General features: G+C 42.6%; 1 protein-coding gene across 1 annotated transcript; it reads right to left on the minus strand.

The window, feature by feature from the left end:
* Positions 1-2,812: 2,812 nt before the first annotated feature.
* LOC100195395 (FKBP prolyl isomerase 4) lies at positions 2,813-9,381 on the minus strand. The gene is made up of 9 exons (NM_001140424.1): positions 8,990-9,381; positions 7,569-7,713; positions 7,346-7,488; positions 7,110-7,230; positions 6,247-7,021; positions 5,967-6,152; positions 5,717-5,860; positions 5,502-5,597; positions 2,813-3,943 (listed from the first exon to the last, which is right to left on the minus strand). Exons 1-5 carry the CDS (start codon positions 9,080-9,082, stop codon positions 6,861-6,863), a joined length of 663 nt encoding a protein of 220 aa, NP_001133896.1. The 5' UTR covers positions 9,083-9,381; the 3' UTR covers positions 2,813-3,943; positions 5,502-5,597; positions 5,717-5,860; positions 5,967-6,152; positions 6,247-6,860.
* Between the last annotated feature and the right edge of the window lie 462 nt (positions 9,382-9,843).

The raw sequence follows: 9,843 nt of genomic DNA on the forward strand, positions 1-9,843 counted from the left end.
TCCATACATTTTTTACTGTCTGGTTTGCTTAATATAAGGATTGGAAAATGATTCATACTTTTACTTTTGATACTTAGGTATATTTAAAACCAAATACTTTTAGACTTTTACTTAAGTAGTATTTTACTGGGTGACTTTTAAGTTTACTTGAGTCATTTTCTATTAAGGTATCTTTACTTTTACTAAAGTATGACAATTGGCTACTTTTTCCACCCCTTGTTACCCTGGAGAGGCAGATTGTGTTAATGACGTAACAGGTCAGCGTCAATTCTTCAATCTTCATACATAATTATTTTTATGCTAGGTTGTAAGGGCATATGTTAGAAAATAAGAACCCTTACTCATGTAGCTCAATATTCAATTCATTCAGCAGGAATCTCTATTCCGTCAAAGAGCAGGTGAAAGCTAATATCTGGGCTCGGCCTCCATCATGATGCTTTACCCTGTCCTGCTTTCCCCTTCTTTCTCTCCAGCCATAGCATGTGATCTTCATCTGTTTACTTATTAATTGAGATGGAAACCAGGACACCGGTGTGTGTGTGTGTGTGTGTGTGTGTGTGTGTGTGTGTGTGTGTGTGTGTGTGTGTGTGTGTGTGTGTGTGTGTGTGTGTGTGTGTGTGTGTGTGTGTGTGTGTGTGTGTGACGGAAACAGGAAGTAGATACACCTGATAATGTCATGGCCTACCATTTTCCATATGCACAAAAAGCTTATTTCTCTCAAATTTTGTGCACAAATTTGTTTACATCCCTGTTAGTGAGCATTTCACCTTTGCCAAAAGAATCCATCCACCTGACAGGTGTGGCATATCAAGAAGCTGATTAAACAGCATGATCATTACACATTTTCCACAAGGTGCTGGGGACAATAAAAGGCCACTCTAAAATGTGCAGTTTTGTCACACAACACAATGCCACTGATGTCTCACGTTTTTAGGGAGCATGCAATTGGCATGCTGACTGCAGGAATGTCCACCAGAGCTGTTGCCAGAGAATTGAATGTTAATTTCTCTACTATAAGCCGCCTCCAATGTCGTTTTATAGAATTTAGCAGTACGTCCAACCAGCCTCACAATCACAAACCATGTGTATGGCGTTGTGTGGGTGAGCGGTTTGCTGATGTCAACATTGTGAACAGAGTGCCCCATGGTGGTGGTGGGGTTATGGTTTGAGCAGGCAAAAGCTACGGACAACAAAGACATTTGTATTTTATCTATGGCATTTTGAATGCACAGCAATACCGTGACGAGATCCTGAGGCCTAATGTCATGCCATTCATCCGCTGACATCACATAGCTTTTGCCTGCTCAAACCATAACCCCACCACCATGGGGCACTCTGTTCACAATGTTGACATCAGCAAACCGCTCACCCACACACATTCCTTATATGGGAAAGGAAAGGGGGGATACCTAGTCAGTTGTACAACTGAATGCCTTCAACTGAAATGTGTCTTCTGCATTTAACCCTCTGAATCAGAGAGGTGCGGGGGGCTGCCGACATCCACGTCTTCGGCATCCAGGAACAGTGGGTTAACTGCCTTGCTCAGGGGCAGAATGACTGATTTTTACCTTGTCAGCTCAGGGATTCGATCCAGCAACCTTTTGGTTACTGGACCAACGCTCTAACCACTAGGCTACTATTTTCATTTTAAATGTGGCAAACAGTACTTAAATAAAAAAATTAATCAAACTGGATTTTTGCATTACGGCTTATCCGATTATGTGTGCAATTTAGTTTTGTCAGCTATACGCTTCCATACAATACAGGCTCTCAAGACTCGTCTATTTAAAGTTTAAATGCAATGATCGTGAAAATTGCTTCTTTTGATTTTTACATGCATTTTCCTATATCTGACTACTCTGACTAGGTTGTAGATATACTGTACTATACAAGCCCTCACAGACTGCTAAGTGATGTCTATTTACATTAAGGAAGCCTTATGAAGACAGTTCAGAGTTGTGAGTGCAATTATAATTTTGTGAAAATGTATTATTAATCTAAAACAAGCACTTTCTTCTATCTGGATACTCTGGCTAGGCTGTAGATATACCATACATTCTCAGATATGGTGAAAATGGATTATTCATAAAGATACATATTTTCCTCTAATGCGCTTGTATGGTAGACTGACCAGGAGAATCCAGGTGAAAGCTATGATCCATTATTGAGGTCACCCACTTCAAATCAGTGTAGGGGAGGTAGGGGGAAGAGAAGCAGTGGCATGAAGTATTTAAGTAAAAATATTTTAAAGTACTACTTAAGTTATTTGGGGTATATATATATATATATATATATTTGACTACTTTTACTTTACTACATTCCTAAAGAAAATAATGTACTTTTTACTCCATACATTTTCCATGACACCCAAAAGTACTGGTTATATTTCACATGCTGAGCAGGACAGGGAAATGGTCCAATTCACACACTTCAAGAGAACATCCCTGGTGGTCCCTACTGCCTCTCATCTGGTGGACTTACTAAACAAAAATGCTTTGTTTGTAAATGACGTCTGAGTGTTGGTGTGCCCCTGGCTATCCGTGAATATATATATAAAAAAAATGTTAAATGGTGCCATCTGGTTTTCTTAATATAAAGGAATGTACAATTATTTTACTGAATACTTAAGTATATTTAAAACCAAATACTTTTAGACTTTTACACAAGTAGTACTTTACTGGGTGACTTTTACATGAGTTATTTTCTATTAAAGGTATTTACTTTTACACAAATGGGGAGATGCATTTCTGATTTAACAGTTGGCCAAAGAAAGTTGTATTGTACAAAACAAGTGGATACACAAACACAAGAGTTTGAGTCATTTCTGTTTATTAGATCCTTCAGTCAGAGAACCAACCACAATGCTCCAATCAGAAAGACCCCCCCCCCAATCAACACACACATGACACCCCAAACCCCACCCACTGACCAATCTCACTCCCTAGCTGCTCCGTCCTGTTCCAACAGACTTGATTCTACAAACCAACTGCTCCACAGGACCGTGATTAGCTGAATCAGGTATTATTCTAGAGCCAGGTCCGCTGGAGCTGGATGCTGTAAGTCTGCATCTTAAACGACACCCATTATCTATATAGTGCACTACTTTATAGCAGCCTCCTCAGGTTAGACACAGGGCACTGGTCAAAAAGTTGGGCATATGTCATCTACAGGGTATAGAGTGTGATTTGGGATGCATCCATAGACTACAGTAAGACTATATATATGTAATCTGACTGAGCTTTATACTGGCTGAGTTCAACCAGGAGAAGCTGCTAGTTCATATCAGCTACTACACACACACACACACACACACACTTTCCAGTCGTGAAGTAAATCATCATCATCCCATTAAGAACATTTAAAGAGAGAAATCATAAACCCAGGGTAAGATCATACAGTGTTTGAGAAGCAGAGAGCAATTGTTTAGTGAGCATGACTTCTGCTAGAGAGGGTGCTGTTACAGTCAGCAGACACAGTCGCGCACACACACAGGGAGCAGACCCCAGGAATTGATTAGTTGGCCTTGGAAGGGGGAGGGGGTGATTACACACATCTAGAACTGGGCTTCCAACTCCATTAAGCAAAGAAGTCTGAGCAGGAGCGTGCAGGGAGGGGGCAGCCTGCTACATGCTAACCAGAGGGAGGGGAACTCCTTTTAGCCACACCTCTGGAGTGCAGTCAACAACAGAAGGCCCACCCAGCCAGCTAGCTGCCATGATGATAGCACACAGACACACAGGAGATACAGTCGAGCCATGGGCACACATGCACTTCTCTCTCACACACACTAACATTTTCTCTCTTTAGAAACACAAATGTCTGAAGTTAAAAGTCTTCATGACAGACAGACTACCACATCTGTCTCCATCAGCCATTACTCCTGTCCTCCATTCTCCTCCACCTCCATCCCGCCTCCGTTCTCCATCCCCTTGTCAGCCTCCTCCTGATCATCAAAGCAGAGAGAGAGCAAGAGAGATATTAATACAGTTTAGTTCCATGTTCAGAAGTGATGTAGCTTTATAGACAGGTTGGCTGACAACGACATGAAAATGATGAGTCTGTGGCCAGAAGGCGTGCGTTATGATTCTGAATGGTCAGATAGCTAGCAACAATGACAAGCTGCTACCATGTGGGGAATTGTAGGTGGCTCGTTAATGATACCATGTCTTGTTTTTAGGTGTTTTGACTGGTGTCATATCTATGCTAATATGGTTAAAATAACAATGTATTTGAGAGACATGTGCTCATAATGCAAATGTATTTATGTTTTCAATAAACATTTGGAGACCAAATATAGTTTGCATGTTGTCAACAGTCTAAGCCAACCCAGTATGTTTTGCCCCATAGTTGCGCATAGTGTTGTCATGGTACCAGAATTGACTTCAATACCAGGTTTAGTATCACAATACTCGATACCACGGGGGAAAAAACAAGACATATTAACCAAAGTCACAGAATGGCACTTCATCCAAACAGAAACTCAGCTACTGCTCTGTTCAATCGTTGGGCACCTTTAAAGTTCAATATCATTACATGCGCATTTTTTTTTTTACATCAACATTGTTCAGACACAGCCATGTACAGTGCATTTGGAAAGTATTCAGACCACTTGACTTTTTCTACATTTTGTTACGTTACAATCTAAAATGTATTTATATAAATAAGGCATCCGTTTTTTTTATTTTCAATAAATTGGCCAAAAAAAATCCCAAAACCTGTTTTTGCTTTGTCATTATGGGGTATTGTGTGTAGATTGAGGGGGAAAAATATATTTTATCCAATTTAGAATAAGGCTGTAGCGTAACAAAATGTAGAAAAACTCAATGGGTCTGAATGCTTTCCAAATGAATCAAATTATACAGTCAATTTGACTTGGTTTTTACCAATTACACAACGGTAATCATTTATTTGAATGGTAAATCTTGATTTACCCAGTTTATCAATAAAGATGTAGCCTAGGCCTATCCACAATACAGGTGAAGGCATTTTCAATAGGAGTGTGTACACGCATTGAGTTATTGAGCTCGTGTTGGCTGATTTCATGGGGCTAAGATGACAAACAACCTGCTTTCCTTCCATTTGGGACTTATTGTACTGATCAACAACATTTGCATAGAAGTATCTTAATTTATAAATGACTAAGTGGAGCAGGCTATAATAAGGGGTCGACTGTGCTGATAGACAAGCTTGATCCGTGAGACACATGACAGAATTACCGAAAGTAACACATTCTAGTATCAAAATGTTTTTCATGTTCTAGTATCGAAAAAGTACCAAAGTTTTGGTATACCGTCAGTTTTGTTCATTAACAACCAACCTGTCTATAGGATGCTAAGTGTGAGTTAGTCTGCCCTCTGGTGGTTAATTTGGAGATCTACAGCCTTGTTCTGTGTTTTCTTCAGTGTTCCATCACCACTTACATTGGGGCCAGGGGAATTGTGTGGTGTGGAGGAACTAGGAAAAGTGTGTAGTGTGTAGGGGCTAAGGGCTGTTTGTCTCACCTTAGCATCTCTCTCAGCAAACTTCTGGAACATGTTGGCATAGAGCCTCTTGTCCTTCTCATGCTGTTCCTTAATCCGTTTCTGGCACAGAGCCACCTGCAAGGGCAGAAAAACAGAGAGACCCAGATCAGACAGACAGCAGGGAGAGATGGGACATCCAGAAGAGGAGAGGGAAGTTTCGACTGAGGCACACAAAGACCATTCTAGTACAGTACCTGGCTTTTGGCGGCCTTGTTGCTAGGATACAGTTGTATGACACGCTGGAAGTCTGCTCTCGCCCTATCAAACTCCTTCATGGCAAACAGCGCCTCCCCCCTCCGGAATAGAGCCTTTTCATTGGTCTCGTCCAGCTCCAGGGCCTACACACATGAATGAGAGAGAGCAGAAACCATAGGTGAATAAGTGTGGTGTGGAATATTCAGGTAGTCAGATACAGTCAGGTGTGTATCTTCTGAGTGAGTGTACCTTGTCACAGTTGTCAAAAGTAGAGCTTGGTTCCTGTAGCTTGAGGAAGCACATGGCCAGGTTGAGGTGAGCAGCCAACCGCAGGGCCTGAGCCTTCTGTTCCTCCCCCTCGGGTAAACTCGATTCATTCTCCAGCCAGGACACAATCCTCTTATACTGGACAGATGCCTGGCGATACTTTCCCTCCTACACAAAAACACATATATTACATCCTGTGTAAATCTGCACCAATGTTTGAAGCTACTTCCCTTCACACAAAGAAACGTGAATACACACACACCTTGAAGTACTGTGTTCCCTTCTCCTTGACAATGATGCTCTGCTCCAGTTTCTCTGCTGAGTTCATTTCCCAGGATTCCTTGGCCTGGGGAATAGGAAATACTTTAGTCAGCAAGCTAGCATATCACCTCTCAGAACACCAGACACAGCTACGGAACATTCAGTAGGCAAAATGTGTGGAAAAGCCATGAATAAAATGCAGAACGGATGTTTCTGGACAGGACCATCGAGTTGATATGGCTAAAGGATGAGGGGTCATACCTTTTCGAAGGTGGTCAGTTTGAGTTTGTACTGCAGAGTGGCTTCACCAGGAATATTGTACTTGCTGTTGCCTGTGTTTCCATAGCCATACCTACACACACACACACACACTTAGATATCCATACATACAGAGCACAGGGTGCTGCTGAGGCCAAAACAGCGCAAATGGAATGGCATCAAACACATGGAAACCATGTGTTTAATACCATTCCGCTCCAGTCATTAACACAAGCCCGTTTTTCCCAATTAAGGTGCCACCAACCTCCTGTGATACAGAGTGAAATATGCCAAGAGAACACACAATCACACATTTCTCAAAACAACATAGTATGTACACAAGGTTTGTAGTGGGTATTACTTGGGTTTGATGATGAAGAGGGACTCTTCTCCCTGCTCCATAGCCATCAGGGCTTTTTCCACTCCGCTTGGCAGACCCAGGCTCTCTCCATCTCCCAACTCAAACTTCAGCTCCCTCTTGTCAAACACCTTGCCCTCACAGCTGCCCTCCAAACACACTGCAGGGGAAAGAGAGAGATAGGTGAGAGAGAGCTGGTAGGTATTTTCCTTATTGATGATGATACGTTTGTGTGTGCGCGCTCGTACCTTCTACGGCAGCTCCTTCATTAGGCTTGGTGTATCCCTCTCCCTTAGTGATGATGCGACGGATGATTCCTCCACCCTCTCCCTCAGTGATGTCCTCCCCTCGAAACTCAAACAACTCCACCTAACACACACAAAACATTCAATTTGGGCACTCTTACAAAGTCACACGTCAATGTTGGCACAGAATGTTTCTCTCAAAAACACAACTTCTCAATCCCTGACAGACAGAGGGTTACCTGGAAGACAAGTGTAGCGTTGGGGGGAATCTTCGGGGGGCTGCCGGCAGTGCCGTAGGCATACTCTGGTTTACAGATCAGCTGGCTGATCTCTCCTACTTTCATAGTAGCCACTCCCAGGTCCCACGCCTTGATGACCTGGCCTACACACACACACAAAGTTATAGTAGCTACACCAAGGTCCAACACCTTGATCACCTGGCCTACACTAATAGACACACACCTTTGCCCAGCTCAAAGGAAAACTTCTCTCCTCGTTCACGACTGGAGTCAAACAGGGTTCCATCCAGCAGCGTGCCAACATAGTGAACAAACACCTTGTCTCCAGTCATAGGCAGCTCTGTCCCTGTGCCTTCCTGCTTCACCAACTAGAGATGGAGGGGAGGGAGAGACTGAAGATTAGTTGTGCTGTAGCAATGTATGGCCCAGTCAGCCTATGGTAATGTTACTGTATGTGGTCTAGTACACTGAACAAAAATTCAACCTAACATGTAAAGTGTTGGTCCCATGTTTCATGAGCTGAAATAAAAGATCCCAGAAATGTTCCAATAAGGACAAAAAGCTTATTTTTCTCTTTGTTTTACATTCCTGTTCTTGAGCATTTTTCCTTTGCCAAGATAATCCATCCACCTGACAGGTGTGGCATATGAAGAAGCTGATTAGACAGTATGATCATTACACAGGTGCACCTTGTGCTGGGGGCAATAAAAGGCCACTAAAATGTGCAGTTTTGTCACACAATGCCACAGATGCTGAGTTGAGGGATCGTACAATTGGCATGCAGGAATGTCCACCAGAGCTGTTGCGAGAGAATTGAATGTCCATTTCGCTACCATAAGTCGTCTCAAATGTCATTAGAGAATTTGGCAGCATGTCCAACTACATTCGAGAATTTGTCAGTACGTCCAACCATGTTTGGGATGTTCTGGATCGACATTGTGTTCCAGTTTCAGCCCATAGCCAGCAACTTCGCACAGCCTTTGAAGAGGAGCGGCCAACATTTCACACACCACAATCAACAGCCTGATCAACTCTATGCAGAGGAAATGTGTAGCGCTGCATGAGCAAATAATGGTCACACCAGATACTGACTGGTTTTCTGATCCACGCCCCTACCCTTTTTTAAGGTATCTGTTTTCCTAGTCATGTGAAATGCATAGATTAGGGAATAATGAGTTTAAATCAGTAAAGTCTGAAATTGTTGGATGTTGCGTTTATTTGTTTCCAATGGAATGCTGCACGGTTGTTTCCAGAGGCAGTTGCAGCACCTTTGTGTGTGGTGCATACCTTAGATATTACTGTCTCGGCCGTAGGCCTATATCATGGTGGCAAGGCATATGAACTTAAAGGTTATAGATCTACTGGCTAACGAAGATGTGGGTAGCTAGCCAGTTAGCTTGCTAACCATGTTAGTCCAACATATTTATCGCTGGCTAACGTTAGAAAACGGCAAAACCCAAATGTTGCCAATTCAGTCGTTGTACTGCGCAAAACCATCTAAGTAGTCTTAAGTTAACCTAACTAACCAAATGACAAATAGTTTAGGCTACCGTAGTTATCTGGTAATGATTGATTGCATTGGCTAGATAAGCGAGCAAGCCCACGTTAGCTAAGCTAGCTGACTAACGTAGCTTACTCAGTTACCTTTAAAACCCCTCCATCTTTCTTCTGCGTGATATCCTCTCCCTCCATCGGGATGTTGTTCTGTTCTTCGTTGGTCACCTCTTCAGCAGTCATAGCCCTGGAGCCCCTGGCCTGAAACAATTGTCTGCTGACGTTAGCTAGCTAACAATACGGCTGGCTAGTAGGGCGCAAGCTAGCTAAATAACTAACTATGGTTCGGAAAGGCTATCTGCGCCACAAATCAGCTAGATCAAGAATCCGTTTGTCTTGTTAGCTATATTTCGCACATTTAGCGCCAAATTATGCCGGATATCGACCGTTGTGCACCCGTCTCCAAACTGAATGTTTGCTGTTGAGCTGCTTGGCTAATAAATCAAGCGGTCCACGTTGCTGTGTTGCTTGCTTAGTTCTAGCACCTGGAGGAAAAGCCGAGAACTTTCCAGATACGCAGCGAGGAAATGGGGGTGGTGGAATTGTCATCGTCGTGTGAAGCAAGTGACTCAATTGCCGTCTAACGAAATACACATAATATACATGAGCTCACACATTGTTTTATGGTGTGATAAACACATGTATTGGGATCTTTTTTAAAACAATGTTTTATTTTGGGGGAAAGGTGGCGTATTCAGGACAACTCGGAAACTTATTATTTCGACTTGTAAACACATTGTAGAAAGATGAGGCCCGAGTTTCCCAATTGGAAATGATCAGAATCAACTGATATGAAGCTCTACGCAAATAATTTGCTTTAATTTTAACTCGGAGGTTCCGAGTTTTCGACTTGTCATGAATAAACTCTCTCTCAAATAATCTTTTTTCCCCAAATAAAAGCCCAGTCAGCCCAGCGCTCCGTTCAGGACAATTTAGAACTCGGA

The sequence above is a fragment of the Salmo salar genome, chromosome 16 (assembly GCF_965601325.2).
Source record: "Salmo salar chromosome 16, fSalSal1, whole genome shotgun sequence".
Classification (NCBI taxonomy): domain Eukaryota; kingdom Metazoa; phylum Chordata; class Actinopteri; order Salmoniformes; family Salmonidae; genus Salmo; species Salmo salar.